Source organism: Oryzias latipes, chromosome 11 (genome assembly GCF_002234675.1).
Source record: "Oryzias latipes chromosome 11, ASM223467v1".
NCBI lineage: Eukaryota > Metazoa > Chordata > Actinopteri > Beloniformes > Adrianichthyidae > Oryzias > Oryzias latipes.
The window spans coordinates 4,673,310-4,694,225 of NC_019869.2; the positions used below are offsets into that span (position 1 = coordinate 4,673,310).

The following is a 20,916-nucleotide window of genomic DNA, read 5'->3' on the forward strand; positions in this document are numbered from 1 at the left end:
CTGATGAACTTGGTCAGGTGTGTCGTGGGAAATTACCCATTTTCACTGATCTATAAAGATTTACCATCTCCAGGATTTCAGGTCTGTGTTCATCCAAACAGGCCCTGATAAAACACTGAGTGTTAGGAATATAAAAGATCGTAAAATACTTTTTTCTTTGTGTTTATTTGATTCTATTAAAGACATTTTGATAAGAATGACAGTACCGCGATTTAGCTGCAGCTTTAACTGTTTTAGGAAAAGTCCCGCCCCTTTAACTGTCTCCACCAATCATTCTTGGAGGCTTAATCACATGTCATCAGTCTGACCAGTCAGAAGTGGTTACAGTCTTCACTTCCTTGTTCCGATTTAGCTCATAAAGTCTCTCAGTTCCAACAAAAATACCAGCTAAAGGCCTGTTCACACCGGGACGAATTTCGCCGGCGATTTTCGCCGACGTTTAACGCCTCGTGACTAAACAAAGGGCACCAACGAGAGTGTGCACACCGACGCGAAAAAACGCCAGGCGTTAAAGCGTCAAAAAAAAAAAACGCCTCGGGTTCGTTTTTTTTTTTCGACGCGTCGCGTCGAAATCTACTCGACCAACGAGAATGGCGCTTTTGCTCACGTGTCTGGAGCTTCTGAAGTTACAGTAAAACACAACTTGGGGGCGCTCAAACACAAAACTGCCTTGCTGAGCACACATACCAGCGAAGAAGATAGACGCCAAGTAGCGTCTACACTGCCGCGAAGCAATAATGACGGACATTCTAAAATATCCCCGAACCAAGCACCAGTTGGAGCTACTGGTGCTTGAAATATTCATGTTTTCTTTGTTTGATTCTGACAAGCGTGTAAATACTTGCTCTCTTCTTCTGAGTGAAAAGCGACTTTCAGAAGCGTAAAGTTGCGCAGCGCCACCTTGTGTACAGGAGTATTTCTGTTTTACATTAAGCGCCATCTAATGTCAGGGAATGAAATTGCATGTTCACTCCACTCATCGTCAGCGAAAATCGCCTGGGTGTGAACACAAAAAACGTGGCGAAAAACGCTGGCGAATAACGCCTGGCGAATATTCGTCCCGGTGTGTACGGGCCTTAAAGCTCGTCTTTAGCTGGTATCAGATTCCGTGATAGCTGGTATCACAGAATCAGAAAACGTGAAAACGTGAACAAAACAATGAAGCTCACAGAAGAGAGTCTGTCTGCGTTCGGCGGCTGTTCGCACTACATCTCCCATGATGCATTGGGTTAAAGTGACAGCGTCTCAGCACACGATGAGTCGTCCTTGTTAAACGTCTTGAAACCACAACGAACACACATCAAACAGTTTTAAAATCTTTTAACTTAACTTTTATTACATCTTTTAGAAAAAATAGCTGCAACCAAAGCATGATCTTTATTTTCCATTTTTGTCATATTTTAGGTGATTTTATTTGTTTTTATTGGAGTTTTAACCACAAAAACAGTATCTACTTCCATTTATTCTATTTTTTTCTCTAACTTCCATCTGCAAATGTCATTTCCATCTGGAAAATGACTAATAATTGTTGACAAAGACTCAATAGACGCAGAATGACCTGTTGGTTTGGTTTCACGATCTGTATCCAAAAATGTAAAAGGATGACAGAAACTCCTTAGCAGTGGGAATACTTTACATTACATAACAGAAACAGAAAATAACAGAAAGTGCAGATTTGATTTTAGGTTTTTGAGAGATCTTACATCAATTTTTCCCCAACAACAAATTCTGACTTCCTGCCATTCCTCAAATTCTGGATTTTTCCCACCCTCATTACTGAACCGTTAGCTTTACTTTCATTTTTGCCATATTTTCAGGCAGTCTACTGATTTTTTTTAAATTCTTTATTGGAGTCATAACCACAAAACCAGCCATCGCTTTCATTCATTACTTTTTTTTCTAACTTATGTCACTAATAAAATGTTTAAGATAATAGAACTCAAAATGAAAGTAATATATGTTGACAAAGATTCAAAAGTTACAGAACAGCTTGTCAGTTTGGCATCATGATCGGCATCCAACAAATACTTTTAAGTTTTAAAACTGTTTTAAAAGGATAACAGCTGCTTAGCAGTAGGATTACTTTAGATTACTAAACAGAGACGAAAAAATATTAGAGTGCAGAAATGTGATTTAAGATTTTTTGGGAGATCTTACATCAATTTTTTTTCAATTCTGACTCTGGCACCCTCATAACTGAAACATTAGCTGTATTTTCTATTTTTGTCGTATTTTTGGGTTATTCTATTGATTATTTTTATGTGTTTATTGTAGTTTTAACTACAAAAGCAACAACTGCTTCCAGTTATTCCCTTCCGCAAATTAAGAAATTTACAAGATAAAAATGAAAGTAAAAATTGTCGACAAAGAACAAGCGATTGCTTTGGCTTCATTATCGGTATCCTACAAATGCTTTTAAGTTTGAAAATGTCATAAAAACTCTTGAGTAGTTGAAGCACTTCAGATTACAAAACAGAATGAAACAGATTTGATTTCAGAAGATTTTTTGAGAGATCTTACATCAGTTTTTCCCCAATGCCAAATTCTGAGTCAGAGCATTCCTGCATTCCTTCGAAATCCTCCTAACAGAAATATGAGCTTCATTGTCCTTTTTTGCCATATTTTTAGGTGATTTTCTTTTTGTTTGTTTGTTTAGTGGAGTTTTAGCAGCTCCTATTTATTTTTTTAACTCCGATCACAGATTAAGATATGTTCAAAACAAAAGTAATCAATATTGACAAAGATCCTAAAGATGCAGATAAAAATGTGCTCTGAACCTGTCTGGTGTGTTGTGTCTGCAGGAGTGATGGGGACGGTAGAGATGGACAAGTTTGGAGACAGAGAGATAGACTTTGCCTTATGGGACATGACAGACATCAACTCTGGAAAGTTTGAGGTAAAACATCTTCCAGTTTCATTTACAGTATTTAGTTTCAGGACTAAATATGGAGTGGCAGCTGCTTTCTCACTCATGTGAGAACTTCCTGCTTTTTCTGTCAGGTTAGACTAAGCAGCCAAATCTGCCACTTGAATAATCACAGTGAAAAAACACTCTGACAGTTCCCAGCTCCAGCTGATGTTTGTGTATGTTCTCACTGAAATGGAAGCTGGGGTCTACAGTCTCCACGCGTGAAAATGCAGCAAATTATGAAACAAGCAAAACCAATCCCATCAACATCATAATCCGATGAAAGGCGTTTTCTCATTGTGGCAAATCATTGAACTTCTTAAACTTTCATGATAATTAATTGGTCGTTTTAAAGTGTGTCTGACCCCAGGCAATCTGCTGCTTATTACCTGGATCAGCTGTTTTTAGCCAATAAGAAGCCACAGCGAGAAAAAGCATCCTAGGACACGTGTATGGCCCTGGCCCTCTAGGTTTGACACCTGTGTTCTAGACATAATAAAGTATTAAAAATACTTTTTTTTCATCCACATTACATCCCAAATAGAGTTTTACAATACAGTTTGAAGGAAACCCAGCAATGTAGAAGTTTCGTGTTGACAAAACTGATGTTTTGACAGCCATTTTGAAAACCAGCTTAAACTATCATTAGGAAAAAGAGAGAGGAAGTGCCTCTCTGTAACTTAGAGAGTAAAATCTTATGGCCTAGAGCAGAGGCCTGCAGCCTTTCACACTAAAAGAGCAAATTGGTCATGTTTGTTACTGACCAAACCCCAGCGAGAGCCACAAAGTCCCACTTCACCATTCAGAAAAATACACTGGTTGTGATCATTCATGTGTAAAATATAAATATTTACAAGAATTGAATTATAACAGCCTTTTATTTTTCTCTGTGTAAAAATCTTTAAAACTTTTTGGACAGCAGAACATTTTGTTAATTTCAAAATAAAACACATTCTGTGTCAAATAAGATCCTCCAGCTGCAGCAGAGTTAAGTAAATTAAAAATGCAGGAACGCCAATTAAAACATGGCATATCTTCATTCTTTTCCCCTTTGTTCTGTAACTATGACATCATTAGTTGTTTGTTTTTTTCAAATCTATAAATTAACTTTAAGAACTTTGCCTCTGAACAGCAACTGCATGCTATTGTGCAGCATAACATAAGAATACGTGCTTCAAGGTTATTTTTATTTATTTTTTATATTTTAATTGGAACCTTGTAGCATCATTTCATCAGTTATCTGACATGTAAAAAATCTAAATATAAATTAAGCAAACCACAAAACTAATTTTCTTCAAAGCCAAAGAGCAGCAGTGGAGAGGTCGAAGTGCCTCTTGTGGTGCCGGAGCTTCAAGTTGCAGAAGCCTGGTCTGGATAGATCCAGCAGAACTTGTATTAGTAGCCTGGAGGGATGTTTTTAAGAAAACAAGAGAAACTTTTGTTCTGTTTTACAGACAGATTGAAGCATTTCCAAGGAGGAGGGGGTGGGGGGTCTGTAGTTTAAAACAAATTTTCTTGTTTACATTATTTCCCCTGAGGGACTACACATTTGATTGATGGATTGATGCATTGATGGATTGATTGATGGATTGATTGATTGATTGATTGATTGATTGATTGATTGATTGATTGATTGATTGATTGATTGATTGATTGATTGATTGATTGATTGATTGATTGATTGATTGATTGGGTTGGTTGGTTATCCAACGCAAGTTGATACCAAACAATCCAAAGGTATAACTGCAGCTGTTTAGCTTCCTTTGTTTGTGTCTCTTTAGGTCGTGTGTGTTTATAACAGCTCCATAAAGGAGCTGGTCCTGCAGAAAGGTCTGAACTTCCAGTGGCCCGGAGGCTCCCCTCCTTTAGAAGTCCCAGAGTGCGGTTTCAAGAACGACAACCCGGCTTGCCTCACAAGTACGAGCTCAGAGACATAGGTTCAAAGGGACAGAAATGACATGAAAAACAGAGAAACCCACCGACACACCTAATACATCTACACCTGCAAGTCTGAGCTACACTAAAAAATAAATTCCAATAGCTGGAAATATTGGCAAGGATTTATTTAGCAGAAACACATCCAGATGCAACCATAGCAACAACAAACACCTTCAGCAAAGAGTACAGCCACCCCCTTCCACGTCAGATCTGTTTATACAACAAAATACATACAAATACTAACTAAAAGGAACAAAACTCACAGTAAAAATACACAGACGTGAAAAAACCCTACAGCAGATGAAAAAAACACAGGAAAATAAAATAATATATATTTTAATCGTAAATTTGAAAGATAAAAGTGAATAACTACATATAGATAAACAAAGATAACAACATGACAAATACATTAAACTTAGAAAAAAGATAAATATACACTCACAGAAAAGATTTTAGCATCAGAATAGATTTTATTGTTCATAAAGTGTATTTACATGAACTCATAAATCTAATCTTTACAATTTAATCGTGAACAAAAAACATTAACTCATTGCACAGAAATAGGCTGCAGCACTTTTTCATGTCCAAAGAGAAGGTGCAATTTCATAAATTGCCCCTAAAAATGCATTTAAAATTGGTTTTAAGAAGAAATTATGAACTAAAAGGTAAAACATGAGCATGATTGACAGGAGCAACACTGCATCTGTTAAAAAAATGGAATAAATACTCTGTTTTTGAAGAAAATCAAAAGTGATTTACAAAATATTTAATTCAAATTTTTATTGCTTTGACTTATTTTTATTCCTTTTATGAAAGCCTCACATACAAAACCACACAATATGCATTCTTCCAAAGCTACACAAACACCAAAAACTACCCAATATGCATTTAGACGCATATTTCACACTATAGAGTGGAAAGACTCAATTTTTCTGAATTATAAAACTGAGAACAAACCGTTATTTAATAGTAGACAGTTTATATCAGAAACCTAAAATTATTTAGAGATTAAATAGGGTTACACATACACTATGACACTAAGTTACTTTACTTTCCTGTACTTTAATTTTATATTTAAAATTTTAAATTGTAACAATTCCAATCTTATTGTTTGTATTTTATATTGTTATCGTGTTTTGTGACATGTGCTTGGTCAGGTCACCCTTGCAAAAGAGAAATTGATCTCAGTGTTTTTTTACCTGTTTAAATAAAGGTTAATAAATAAAAATGACAATATATGAAGTAATTTTTCTAAAGCGTTAACATTAAAAGAGAGAAAAATGAACATATTTTCCTGAGCTCTCTGCAATGACTCCTATTCTGACAAAAATGGTCAAAACTCCAAGTATTGATTATTTTATTTTATCAGAGTACAGAGACATTAATGGACTATTTGCAGGTTAAATCAGTTAAAAAACAAAAATTAAAACATTCAAATAGACTAGACTAAAATAGAATAGAATAGAATAGAATAGAATAGAATAGAATAGAATAGAATAGAATAGAATAGAAAGGGAATTTCACTTTATGTTGAAATTGGATTCAGTTCAACCCAGAACAAGATCAGACAGGAATATTTCAACAAATATTTCAAGGTTGACGGAAGAAATCTCAGATTCCATCCAAGCAGCAACATTTGGCAGAAACATTGGATTTTCATTGACTTTGTATCCCAGTAACAAGCTTTGGATCTGAAATACAGTTTGAAGACCAGGTAAGTGGTTTTCCTTCAGTGAGACACAGTAGCAGCGACCAGTTACAGCAGACATGGGGTTGGCATCTGCACTGATTCAATTCATTTTATTTATAAAGCACCGGTTCACAACCCAGGTTGTTCAAGGTGCTACAATCAGATCAGTACATCAGCGATAGCTGCAGTTTTTAGTTTCAAGTTCGACCAACAGAAAGACCGTCTATTTCCAGCTCAGAACCATTGAGATAAAACACCTCTATTTCATCTTTCTAAGAACTATTCCAATAAAAGTTGTGTTTTTGGTGTTTTTACCATCTCCTTGTAGCATTTTTCTCATGATGGAGAACATGTATTGTTCTGATGTTCATGATGTTTGTACTAGACAATATGAGTTATTACTAGATAACGTAATTTCTAACTAATATACGTTTGTCTAAAAATGTAAATTTAGGCAGCTCTTCACATAGTGACATATGCATCTAACGATTCTTGTCTAACAAAACGTATATTTGCGAGAAATTACGTTATTCATTAAGAAAACACGTTATATAGTACAAATATCAAGTACCTCTCAAGAAGAATACATTTTTTTCCAGTAAATAAGTTCCTCATTAATGCTGTTTTCCACTTCTGTTGTGCTTCGGCTCATGCCGTTGCATTGTTTGTTTTGTCTTTTGCATGTAGTGTGAGCCTTGTCGGCCACCGTACTCTTAACTATAAATCTGAAGAAGAAGAAAATACAACCTAGAATACTGGTTCTTTGTTGATTCCAGTCCTTCTGGATTAGTTAGAAAAACGCCTAAATTTACCACCCTGACACAAAAAGTTGCAAGAAAGCATTCAATTGCTGCCATCATGAACAAATACAGACTCTTAGCCATTCACTGACCTTAAAACTCAGCAGTAAAGACCAAACCACTAACAGATAAACACATGGAGATAACTTTATGTCCATGCATGTAAAGAAAGGAAACTGCACTCGCCTCCTCTGATCAGGACCTCCTGTTTTCTTCTCCTCTCTCACAGGTACGGTTACAATGCATCAGATGGTTGCCATGGTGATCTGCTTCGTCTTTGTCATCATCATTACAATCACTATTTTTATCTACAGGTGAGACACGAAAAGTTGCGCTTTTTCAAAATGGTGCATAAGCTCCAGAGGGCCTACGGGCCGCTGAGAATCGGATGTACAGGTTACCATACGGCGGGCGCTGAAAATAAAGCTTTATTTAAAATTTTTCTCACAAAGATAGATGTACAAAAACCACACAACCTTTTGTGACGGTTCAAACTCTCACAGCACCTCTCCCCCCCTCCCTCTCTCTTTCTCCATTTTATTGTTTGTCCTCTTTTCTGTCTTTCCTTCCCTGTTTTTTTGCACATCCCTCTTTTGCACATCCTTTTCCTTTCTTTTGTTTTTCTCTGCCTCTATCATAAAGAGAGATCACAGTGAGGCGCAGAGCGAGGGAATGGAGAATTAGGCTTTGAGAAAAGAGGATCTGCCGTTTTTACTCGCACAACTAAAGCAAAACATGTTATGACCTAATAAATAAAAAAGGTTTTACTATCACTAAACAATTTTTCAATTCAGATGGACATGTTAGGTACATCAGAACTATGTTTACTATTTTTAGGTGCTGATTTATGAGCTTATAAAGCGTTTGATAGATACATAACAGTGAGATGTGTTTTTTAATCAATTAATACACAAAAATGATTGTTTCTACAAATAAAACTGATTTATTAAACTTTATAAACTGGTTTGTTAAATCAATCAAGGAAAAACTCTGACTTTCATTGATGTTTTTTGTTTATTAGAACTAAATAAATTTTGTCATGAAGCAAAACTGTTGGATTTTTGCGTGTTCTCTTGTTTGTAACAAGGAAAATAATAACTTTAAGATAAATTTACAACCGTTAGAGGTTGAGGCAATGAAGCATCTTACCTGGATGAACAAGAATGAGATGTAACCGAGCCGTCTGTTCACAAGGTGCATTTGAGAGGCGGGGCCAGCTGAATCCACCCTGCAGCGCGACGCACTTTTTGATTTAAAAAAATCCTCAATTTTTGTCGCCATCTCAATGACAAACTCACTCATCAAGTCTCTGTTTATCTCTCAATCCTTTCCCCCTTTTACTCCTCACTTTTTTTTTAACACACACCTATACGGCAACACTGCAAACACGTGCACACACACTTGTCCTACTGTCTGTTGGATAGGAAGCTGAAGCTGGAGAATGAGCTGGCAGCTCAGCTGTGGAGAGTTTCTTGGGTCGACATCCAGATGAGCAACCTGGATAAAGTTCTGAGGAGAGCATGCAGCCGGCTCACGATCTCTATGGTAATCCGCATTATTTCCTTTGCATCAAGCTATTATGTATTTATTTTATTTGTAGTGCAAATATGATTAAATGTAATGCATTAAAGTCACATTATTTCAATCTCGCTTATAGTTGCTTTATAAACTGATAAGCTTTATTTTATTTGCAAGTTTTGTATTTCTATTTAATCAGTCTAAAAAAAGATAAAAAAATATTTTATATTTTGTAACTTTTTATCAAATGAATTATAAACATTTCCTATCATGTCTTGTTCTTCATTTTTATGTTTGTAATTTTTTTTTTTTTTGTGGTTGTTTTTGTTCATGTAAAATGTTTTTTATGTGTTTTTAAATAAATCAGATTTTTTCCATCGCAAAAGTACATTTTCATGCCTCACCAGCTTCCAAAATTATTTAAAGTTAAGCAGATGAATAAAGTTTAACCTAAATTACAAAAGAAGTTTATTTAAATATACCCCGAGTGTGTCAAATGTTTCATAACCCCTATTGTAACAGTAAAATATGTCCAACACAAGAGGCTTTCAGCTCTGATCTGTCTGCTCAGCTGTTGGACAGCACAAGTAGAAAAAATAATAAAATGAAAAAAGTAAAGCAGCGAGTGGCGTCGCATGGCCCGCAGGCTCCCCCACCCTTGCTTCCCCCCTTTTTCAGGCGCCCCTTGTGCCCTTTCCACCCTGGTCTGATCTGTACCTGACTAATTCATTTAAAAAAACGACACGTTTGTAAAATAATCTGCAAAAGTAAACTTTTGGATTTCCTTGGCAACTGAAACTTTTTGTTAACCACCCCCACATTCCTAACATGTTCATATTGTATGTCATGTTGTTTGATTTAGCTTGAGCTAGGGATTTATGCATTAAATAATAACAATATACAGGTAACAAATGTGCGATCAACAGGGGAATGCCACTTTTGCGAAATGGCTATGCTCTTTTTTCTTTTTAAACTATGCCCAAAATTCATGTTCATGTTAGGTGTGTGCGGACTTTGCTGAGTAGCTCAAATGTACGGAAAATGTAAACTAATGGCTTTTTTGTAGAAAGGGTCCAACTACGGCTCTTTGATGACCATGGAGGGAAACCTACAGATCTACACAAAAACTGGATACTATAAGGTTTGTGAGCGACTGCATTCATGCTGACATAAAATAGATTAAAAGAATAACTTTAGTGACGTTTTGTTTTCACAGGGGAATCTTGTAGCCATCAAGTATATTAACAAGAAACGCATTGAACTGACCAGGAATGTTCTGTTTGAACTGAAACATGTAAGAAAACCATTCATCTATACATTTCTGTTCCTTCTGAAATCCATGATTTCATCTAATGCTTCATTTACATCGAACTTTCACTGCTCAACTCTTGTTCAAAAATGTGTTCATAAACTTGATGCTGCTGACAAGTGTGGGAGGAGCTACTGTCACAAATAATGTTCAGAGATTAGGTTTATTTAATTTGAGGAGCTCTAAATAGGCATCAGTTCATAAGATCATTTAGAGAGAAAAAATTATATATTGCAGGACTCTGTAGTGCCCTGGATTTTAAAAGCAATTTGAACACCATGCTCACTACTTTTATTTTTCTTCTAAATATGACATAATCGATTTCCCTAAGGGAAAATCCCATTGATATGAGTGTTTAGGATGCCTATTTATGAATCCAATTGGTTCTAAAGATAAAAGCGTCTATGGTTTATTACAAAAAGGACTTTTAAATACTTTTCAAGCGCAATGCATTGTGCTCTATATTTGCCGATCTAGTGAGCATTGATGCACACTGGTTTTTCGCTGAGACCTCTGGGAAATATCTAGGGCATTCGATTTTGGAGTTGTAGATTTGGACAGCGCTACAAAATGGCGAACGCCCGTTATGGTGCACTGTGTAGTAACTAGGGAAGGAATTAGGACACAACCATAAAGTTAAGGAAGAGAAGAAGCAGCACCGATCACCCTCTGATCACATTATCAACGTTCTCATATTTGAACTCTGAAAACATACATTCCAATGCTCAGAATGTTCTTCGGCTAGACCGCCACGACATTGCGCCACGTGACCTCTCAATGCAGCTGTACATTGATTGAACATGAAAACTGGACGCTCCTGCAGCGCGAAACAGTCTGAACACAGCTTTAGGCCACTCAATTGATATTTCGTTTGTGCTCAGCTTGGCATGTCTGACTTCACCTCTGTGTTTTTATAGATGCGAGATGTTCATAACGAACACCTGACTCGCTTCATTGGCGCCTGCGTTGACCCTCCAAATATGTGCATCATCACAGAATACTGCCCTAGAGGCAGCCTTCAGGTAACCCCACCCAGCTCTGAATCTGTCAATGTCTTTATAGCCAGGATCAGCTGTCAGAGCCCCACGCCTGCTTCCATCATTAAAGACCCACTCCTATGAAAATGGGGCTTTTTAACATGTTCTTGGGGGATTTTTCTAACGTTGGAGGGCATATACTAAGAAAATTAAGATTAAAATTGCATTTCTGAGTTTTTATCTATTCGACTTGTTGTGAATCAGGAGCAGTTGAAAGATGCTGTTTGAAAAATGTTGTATTTCTAAAAAAAAAGATAAAAAATGGGCGGGCCAAAAGCTTCCTGCTCCGCTGAGTTCTGATGCATCCACTTTCAGATGGCTAGATCCATTCGTTTTCCAAGTCCGGACTGGCATCTGGCTCCAAACCTTACAGCTGGATAGCTCTAGTTTTAATTTTTGGCTAAATATGGCATAATCATAATTAAAAGACCACTGGAAATGCTTTTAAAATAGATCAAAAGACGATTGGAGTGGGACTTTAACCATCAGTACTTTATGAATGTTGCTCTTTTCATCTCCATTAACCAGTAAAAGCTCTCTGGTGACTCATTAAGCTCAAACTCAAACTCAAACTTTATTTATTTATATAGCGCCTTTCATTTTGGTTAAAAACACAAAGCGCTTAACATAAAAACAGATAAAACAGTCATAAAAAATGAAAGTTGTTCAAAACAGAAAACAAAGGACAATCCCACAAAGAAGGTACCCCTCCCTCACCACCCCCCGCCCCCATCCCCACCCACCCAGTTACCCCAGTAGAACAGTGAACAGAAACAAATAACTGCAGTTGAAGAAGGTCTGGCCTGGTACTGCTGTGAGGAAACGATATCATGGGGATCCATTCATTCCAAGGCCCAGCCCGACCACAGGGGCCATTACCGCAGCGCCCGCCCAACACAGGGCAGCCCAGGGCCCCATCCATGGCTATTAGACCACAGAGTGGGACCCCAGCCCGCCCAACCAGAACGGGCACCACAGCAACGGCACGCCCTACAGGTCAAGCTGGTGGTGCCCAAGAACGATGGATCCCCCAGAGGAAACACTGGAGTAAAAAACATCAGAATAAAAAATAAAAATGATCATAAAATAACAACAATAAAAATGGAAAAAGATAAAAAATAAAATAAGATATAAGAATGTTAGTAATTAAAAAATAAAAAACGTCAGTGATTAAAACATAACCTAAGTATCATTGGTAAATTAACAATAAAAAGATTTGCATATTAGAAACAAAGATAATAATAGTCCTTACAAGAAAATAAATAAATAAATAGATAAATAAATAAATAAACAAATAAATATGTAAATAAATACCTCAATTAATAAATAGATGAATAATAAAAGACATAAGGAATGATCAAAGTCATATAAAAGCCTCTATTGGGCATCAGTTTTCTTTTATACTCCTTTTATGTGTCATATCGACCATCTCATAGTTTTTTTTTTCATTACACTTTAGTACATCTCACTTATCTCTCATCATCAAAGATCAAAATCACTTAATCATCCACTAAAACCGCTTCATTATCCATCAGTTCCATTAGTTTCCCTTTTAAAGCATCTCTATTAATCGTCAGTATCAAGATAATAAAACTCCATTGTCTACTCTGAATGCCTCTCCACCTGTAGGGTTATGTTATGGCATTGATCCTTATGGATCATTATCCAGGTAGCATTCCAGAAGTCATCAAATACTTTTGTATACGTCAGCTTTTTTACCCCAACACACAAATATAGTTATCCTTCAGCACTGTAACCTAGCAACCAGCTGGTACAGTAACCTAGCAACATGAGGAAGACGTGTCGGCCTACGGTGCATGGACGTGGGCTGTGCAGAGTTTGGTCTGTTGCCAGTTTGACCGCTGGATTTGAGAAGTGTGTGAGTTATTCCCAGCTCTGGGAGGAGGAATACGTCTTTGGTTCCGCAAAATATCAACTTTCAAGAGCGTGACAGCCGAGATCCAGCCGTTCTGGAGACACTAGAACCACCGGCAGAAGCACAGAAAACATAGACAAATCCAACATGTCCCTCACCGTTCAGTTATACCCTCCTGATGTAGAAATCCCTCCATGATGAAAACCTCTGAGCACAGATGTTCCCTAACTTTCCGCACATTGTCCACACACTGGGCAAAAGTTTTAAATAAAAAAAAGAAAAAGAAGAAATACAAGATGTTTCTGTCTAATGGGGGAAAACATCTGTCATGAAACTAAACTAAAATAAAATGATAAAATTTCTTAGGTTGTCCCCTTTTAAGACAATTAGACATTGTATTTATACACTTATAATTAAGTTTATTACTATGATAATTGGAAATGTTGTGTTCTAAAATAAGCATGTACTACTCAAAAAGTATCCTCTAAGTATTTATGTACTTTCCCCCCAAATCTGTCATATTTTCCGAGCCACAACAGTCCAGATTTATACACTTTAAGATAAATTGGTAAATGTTTATTACTTTGAAACTTCTGTCACTTTTGGAAAATGCATTTGTAAAACAAATAAATCGTTCCAGTTTCCCTAAAATCAGCCAAATACATTTTTATCAGACATTAATTTACTTAATAAGCTTCGTCCTAAGAATATTAAATGAAGTTAGAAAAAAAATTGCTTTGTTAAAAATAATGCTTAAAATAAGGTTTCTATCAAGATCAAATGACTCTGTAAGATATTCAAGATTTATTCTCCTAAAACAAGGCATTTCATCTTAGTGAAAGGAGTTAGTCAGTCAAGGGTAATTAGATATTTAAACTAGAAACTATCGACAAAAGTGGAATTTTTCTATTTTTGCAGTGACGACCTTGGAGTGGAGGCGTCTTTTCAACTCAGAAAACGTTCTTGCAGATAATAAACGTGGAGAGAAGCGAAGGGATCTCACGGAAGATCTTTGTATGTTTGTGATCTAGGACTTGATGGAGAGCGAAAGCATGACGTTGGACTGGATGTTCAGATACTCTCTCATCAATGACATCGTCAAGGTAATGTCCTCGGTTTGGCCAGTCAAGAGGGTGGAGCCGTTGTGAGGCCTGTGATGTTCCTCTGCGTTTATAAATGTGGCATTTGAAATTGAATTTCCCCATTTGTTTTTCTTTTTTTTTTGTATTTTCATTCAAAAAGATGTTAACTAGTACATTTAAAACATTTGCTCTTGTTTTGTTTTTTAAATAACACTTAAAACTTTCATTCTATGTTTTAAAAAAACATTTTTCGGGCTTCCCCGGCAAATTTAAGCCCTTTTTTTCCAGAAGGAAGTATGTGCCTTTGTGTGATTTTATGTCTAGTGTGTGAATACAACATGGAAAAATGACAAAATAAAGTTAGTGCCACATAGGTGAGGTTGTGCTGATTAAAATCATACCAGATAATCAAGCAAATAGTCTTTTCAATTGAAAATAAGTTCAAAAGTAGATAAAAACAGAGGTTTAGGCCCTAGGTTCAAAAGGGTTGAGGTAAGCTCAGGTGTGTCTTGGATCTCGTTCAGCCACCTGATGCAGAGGCATCATGAAAATAGAACGTACCATTGTTGTGTGTGTGTTAGGTATACCGTGAAGCCTAATGGGAGTTGCACGCACTTATAACATGATGCTGTTGTATGGTGCCGTTATGCTGCACTCTAGTTTGACACACCTGGATCTCACCTACTTCACACTTGCTTGTTGTCGTAGTGTTCACCATGACCTATCACCTGCGGCATGCCTGTAGAAAAACTTTGCATGAATATTGTGGCCCCACGTCTCGCCAAATGGTATACGACCATTTTATTTCGTGCCCACAGATTTGCCCGTTTTTCGCCCGTAACTACCCGTAAGGGCAGTTGGAAAGAAGGCACAGGGAAAACGAAAACTGATCTAGCTGTTTTCACACCAAACCAGCCCCACAGGGAACAGCAGCTGACAAACAAGCCAGTCCATTGCTGCATCCAGAACTGCTTCCAGATTGATTTTAACCATATTCAGATGTTTGTTCCCCTTCGTTTGTCTGATTGTTTGCCTTTAGGGGATGACGTTCCTCCACAACAGCGTCATTTTTTCTCATGGTAACCTGAAGTCGTCCAACTGTGTGGTGGACAGCCGCTTCGTCCTGAAGATCACGGACTACGGACTGCAGAGTCTTCGGACCAGCAGCTGCCCCGACGACACTCACGCCTACTACGCACGTATGACACGCACAAACACGCACCTCGGGGCTTTCTAAATCTGTGTGACGCACAAATTCACCATGCATGGGAGATAATTAACACCAGCTTGGTGGGGAGGGCAGCTCATGTTTGTCCACACATCAATAGTTTTCAGTTAGTTTAAGATTTCACCTCGAGTGAATGTAATGAATCATCTGGCAGGTAAGCTTTGGACAGCTCCTGAGCTTCTGAGGACAGAGGATCCTCCCCTCTGCGGGACCCAGAAGGGGGACGTCTACAGCTTTGGTATAATCCTGCAGGAGTTGGCCTTGTTGAAGGGAGTCTTCTACATCGACACACACACCCTCATCCCGAAAGGTCAGTGAACTCAGAGGTATTTTAGGATTTCAGAGGCGCCTTCCTTTTCAAGCTACAGACTCCTGAAACGTTGGATTTGTCCTTTTCATCTATTTATGATCCACTTAACATTTCCGCCCCAAGACAGACGCTTTGAATTCATTTACTCTGAACTTGGTGGTAGGTCAACAGTGCGCTCTAGTGGACCCTACGGTGGCCCTGAAGTGCAAATCGTATCAACAAATCACACATTGCCAAAACAAAATTCCCCCAAAAAAGTGAAACAAAATAAAAAGGAAATGTTTCGGAAAGTAAAAGTAATTTCCAAAAATCTAAATGAAATGTTAAAAAATAAAAACATTAATGCAGACAAAACGGGGTCAAGCAAATGCTTTTCATGCTTTAAGGTTGTTAAAAGTTTGTTAAAAGCAAACAGTGAAATTTAAATCTAAGGAAATCCAGCAGAGGCTTTCTAAAACCACAACAAGCTTGATCATATACTTTCACGCACCTGAAAGACACAAAGCTGAAGACTTCTAATGCAAACAGAGCTTAAGGAAAACCAGGTCAGACTCCGGTTTGTGTAGAATGGAGTGTTTTCCAACTTTGCGCAAAGAGTCCCAACCCATTCAGGCTTTGGTTTCCAGTCAGGTGTTTCTCTTTAACCAAACAAGTCTGACGACTTCAGAAAAACTAAACAAACCAACCTTAAAGCTTGAAAAGCTTTTGCTTGACCCCGTTTTGCCTGAACGAATGTCCCATTTGTTGTGATGCCCCTCTGTGCTCCACACCCCCAGAGATCATCCAGGGCGTGATTCGGGGCGGCGTTCCCCTCCTCCGTCCCTCCCTCTGCTTCCATAGTCACAGCGAGGAGCTCGGCGTCCTGATGCAGCGGTGCTGGTGCGAAGAACCGGGGGAGAGACCGGATTTCAACACTATTAAGATCCTGCTGAGAAAGCAGCACAGGTGTGAAGTCATCAACAGTTTTTATCCCCAAACAAACTTATATTTGCAATAGAATCTACGTCTTAAACAGCAGAAATACCAATTCTAGTCTTTAGAAATCAAACGTGACAGAAAACTTTGAAGCATTTTCTACCAACCTAAAGCAGGACATCACTCTTTTTGCACTCCGCTTTTGTCTTTGATCTGACAGTTCTTCTCTGTTTTCAGAGGTTATGGTTCCAACATCCTCGACAACTTACTGTCCCGGATGGAGCAGTATGCTAACAACCTGGAGGAGCTGGTGGAAGAACGCACTCAAGCATATAACGAGGAAAAACGCAAGGCTGAGGCCCTGCTGTACCAGATTCTACCTCAGTAATTAAGCTCTCATGCATCTGCAGTGAATATTAGATAATGCTGCAGCTCTTTCTGCAGTTATGGGGCTGGGGTTCATGAAGAAGTAGACACAATCGAATGGCAGGATTTGAAGGAAGCCGTGTTTGTGTTTCAGTTCTGTAGCTGACCAGCTGAAAAGGGGCGAGACGGTTCAAGCCGAGGCGTTCGACTCTGTCACCATCTACTTCAGTGACATTGTCGGCTTCACGGCGCTGTCTGCTGAGAGCACACCGCTGCAGGTTGGTAGAACATCAGCAGAACAAAGCTGAGTTAAGGTTTGAATTGTTGTCTGAGACAGGGCTGCCCAATCCTGGTCCTGGAGATCTGCCATCCTGCCTGCTTCTCTGCTGCTGATTACCTGGATCAGGTGTAGGGGTGGAGAGGGGAACTCGATTATTAGATGTCTTGATTATGATCCATAGATGAATCATTTTGTGAATTTTTAAAAATCTAGAACTAAAATAATGTATGTGATTTAACATGAAAGTATTAAACCAGCAGCACATTTTTCCCTCTAATGGTCAAAGGGCTTTGACCATTTGTTGGATCGTACTAAGATTTAGTATTTAGGGAACACAGCAAGTCATGTCGCACACTTCCACATTGTATTATAATATTATGTTCAGTAGCTAGCTTGGCACTATAGGTTTTGTTTTCTTCGATTTAAAGAGTGTCCTGTTAAAGCTGACCTGTTTATAAAAAGTCACATTATTATGTTATTTAAGGTTAATGAGTTTAGAGAAAAATTTGGGGGTTTTGTTGATGCTGTGAAAGATTTTTGATCATCAAACACAAAGCTTTTATTGTCATGTTTTTTTAATGTTTTTTATAAAAGTTAAATAAGTACATTGATCCTATCTTTGCTCACAAATGGACCTGGGTGGAGAAAAATACATAAGTGACATTGGTCTACTGTCTTGTGGTGAATAGAAAGCATGTTTTTAAAAATGCATAGAATTAGGATGCATTGATAATTGCTTCATGATCGCGTTGAATGGATAATAATTCCCGCTCCTAATCAGATGTGATCAGTCAACCAGAATAAAGAGAAAAGAAAGCAGTGTAGAGATCTCCAGGAACAGGATTGGATCTAAGATCACCAAGAAAAGGAAAATAACAAACCATTAGACTGCCATCTGGTGGTCAAAACTATGACTGCACCCCAAAGTGTGTCATGACCTTTTTTAGGAAAATGAAATTGTCTAACTATTATTGTTTTTTCAGGTTGTCACATTGCTTAATGATCTCTACACCTGCTTTGATGCCATCATTGACAACTTTGATGTTTACAAGGTAAAAGATTTGTAACTTCTTTGCATTGCTCCATGTGCAGAAAGAGAGAATAAAAGGATGAAAATAGTTTAACAGTTTATTGTCCCTCCTCTTCAGGTGGAGACCATTGGAGACGCCTACATGGTGGTGTCAGGATTACCGGTAAGGAACGGTAAACTCCACGGCCGGGAAGTGGCACGGATGGCGCTCGCCCTGCTCGATGCAGTAAAGAGCTTCAAAATCCGACATCGACCCAGCCAGCAACTGCGCCTGCGCATTGGCGTTCACAGTGGTACGAGGAAACATGCTATGGTTACATATTGAACAGGAAACATGTAAATTACGACGTTTGTGTTCAGGTCCTGTGTGTGCTGGTGTGGTCGGGTTAAAGATGCCCAGGTACTGTTTGTTTGGAGACACAGTCAACACTGCGTCCCGCATGGAATCCACGGGAGAAGGTAGGACTGGTCTCCTGCAGGAGTCCTCACTATGATCTGCGACTCTTATGTCAAACTTTACACCTGGGCTACAATAGTATCAATGAGGAAACTGTGTCATTCATCATAAACTCTAATTCATCATGTTCACGTGGAATTTTTCTAATGATGGAGGACATTAGCGGTGCCACATTAAACTGAATTGTTTGTTTTGTATGTTTACGTTGAAACATGAGTTGTGCTTAGTTCAAGAAGGATTTGTTATTTATGGTTTTATTAAATTACACCAGGCTTAGTAGTAGGATTATGATTAATAACTGAATTGTTGTCCTCGTTGTTACTTGCTTATTAGCAAATTTAAAAAAGTGTGTAAATATTTAGTGTTTTTGCTGTTGTTTTGTAATGTCGAACCCAAACAAAACCGTGACCCAAAAATCAAGGTCTGAACCAAATCACAGGGAGAGTGAACTGTTACATCCCTAAATTTGTGAGATTTGTTTCCCGCACTTGACCCACCGCCCTGGGGTGGGGGGTGGGGGTGGAGCTGCAGACACAGCCGCGCTCGGTAACCATTTGGTGGTTTAACTCCCCAATCCAACCCCTTCAAGCTGAGTGTCAAGCAGGGAGGCACTGGGTCCCTTTTTTAAAGTCTTTGGTATGGATTTGAACTCACGACTTTTCAGTCACAGGGCGGACACTCTTGCACAAGGCCACTGAGAAAGCAAAGCTAATGAAAATAAAGCTTAAAATTGCATTCGCAGATTTTTTCTTCAAACAGTTGTGAATCAGGAACAGATGAATAAATGCCTTTTGAAAAAAGATCTTTGTGACGCAGAGAATATGCTGGGCGGGGCCATAAGCTCCATGCTCCGCCCCTTTCTGCTGCATCCACTTGCAGACAACTAGACCCATGTAGGTTTTTTTTTTTTTTTCTCACCTGAGCTGGAATCTGGTTCTGTTCGGCTGGATAGCTCCGATATTGCTCACCATTTTTGTTGCACCGGTAATCCTAGGTTGGGGGAGTGAGGGGCTGTAAGATAGCAGGAGAGCAGGTAAATAGATAGCTTTCAATTACGGGTGACGGGAAAGGGGGGCAGAGTTGCCCTTGGCCAATAATCCCGGCCACAACTCAGAGGAGGAAGTTCTAACGACCCTCTGCCGCTCTGCAGAAACTATTTCCTATAAAACAACTGTTTTTGTTTAGCTCGTGCTGGTTTGCGGCGCCTTCCGTCCATGAAACCAGGGTTCGACTCCGGGCTGCTCCCTGTTCCCTTCTCTACCTCTGTGCCGGTCCTAAGCCCGGTTTGAGAAGGTTGCGTCAGGAAGGGCATCCGGCGTAAAACATTGCCAAGTTTACCATGCGACTTGTTCGCTGTGGCGACCCCTGATGGGAGAAGCCGAAAGAGGAAGAAGAATTTTGGCTAAAAGCGGCATAATCCTAATTAAAAGACCACGAGGAACTCTTAAAAGGGGATCAAAGGATGATGGGAGTGGGACTTTAATGCTTAAAACACCTGTCTGACATGTGTCGTCACCTCTGCTCAGCCTTGAAGATTCACGTGTCGGAGGCCACCCGGCAGGTCCTGCAGGAGTTCAACACCTTCCAGCTGCAGCCCAGAGGAGAGATTGAAGTGAAGGGGAAAGGCCACATGAGGACTTACTGGCTGCAAGGGGAGGATAACTCAAACGGATGAAGGACTCAGGCGGGGGAACCTCCGCCTCTGAAGAGCTTTATGAGATGGATGAAGGATGTCAGGAATCCACCGTGTTAAACATTCTGTCTAATATGGTGGGGAACTTGTGACTTTTTTTGTGAAGTCAGAGTCTTCGTGAACTGAACGGGTTTCCGCTGAAATAAAACTGTAGAAGAAAAACAGACAAATGAATGTTTCACTTTAAAAGATCATATAAAAAGGTATGTAAATACAATATTAAAATCAACTGTGTTGTTATATACCTGTGTTGTCGTTTATTAAAAATGCATGTTTTCCCAATGGATCACATTAAAAAATACGTTTTAACTGAGTTTTGTAAAAGCAATTAAACATGGACCCAAACACAATCCAACATGAAAAATGAATAGGTATTTTAATTCCTTAGACGTGTGGCTCTGGAGCCACATGTTTTTACCCCTTTATTGTAGCTCAGTGGTCAAAGAGTGATAAAGCTTTTTATCTTAAAAAGCAAGTAA

General features: G+C 38.6%; 1 protein-coding gene across 2 annotated transcripts in view; it reads left to right on the forward strand.

The window, feature by feature from the left end:
* olgc7 (membrane guanylyl cyclase) overlaps positions 1-20,678 on the forward strand; it is a 43,227-nt gene extending 22,549 nt beyond the window's left edge. The window contains 17 exon segments of one of the 2 annotated variants that reach the window (NM_001105097.2): positions 2,802-2,896; positions 4,690-4,825; positions 7,566-7,650; positions 8,761-8,881; positions 9,921-9,995; positions 10,071-10,148; positions 11,081-11,185; positions 14,108-14,179; positions 15,198-15,357; positions 15,541-15,696; positions 16,473-16,641; positions 16,849-16,995; positions 17,132-17,255; positions 18,241-18,309; positions 18,406-18,580; positions 18,648-18,746; positions 20,271-20,678. In NM_001105097.2, the coding sequence (NP_001098567.1) occupies positions 2,802-2,896; positions 4,690-4,825; positions 7,566-7,650; positions 8,761-8,881; positions 9,921-9,995; positions 10,071-10,148; positions 11,081-11,185; positions 14,108-14,179; positions 15,198-15,357; positions 15,541-15,696; positions 16,473-16,641; positions 16,849-16,995; positions 17,132-17,255; positions 18,241-18,309; positions 18,406-18,580; positions 18,648-18,746; positions 20,271-20,419 (2,015 nt within the window). In that variant the 3' untranslated portion in view covers positions 20,420-20,678. 2 annotated transcript variants of the gene reach the window in all.
* The last annotated feature ends 238 nt before the right edge of the window (positions 20,679-20,916 follow it).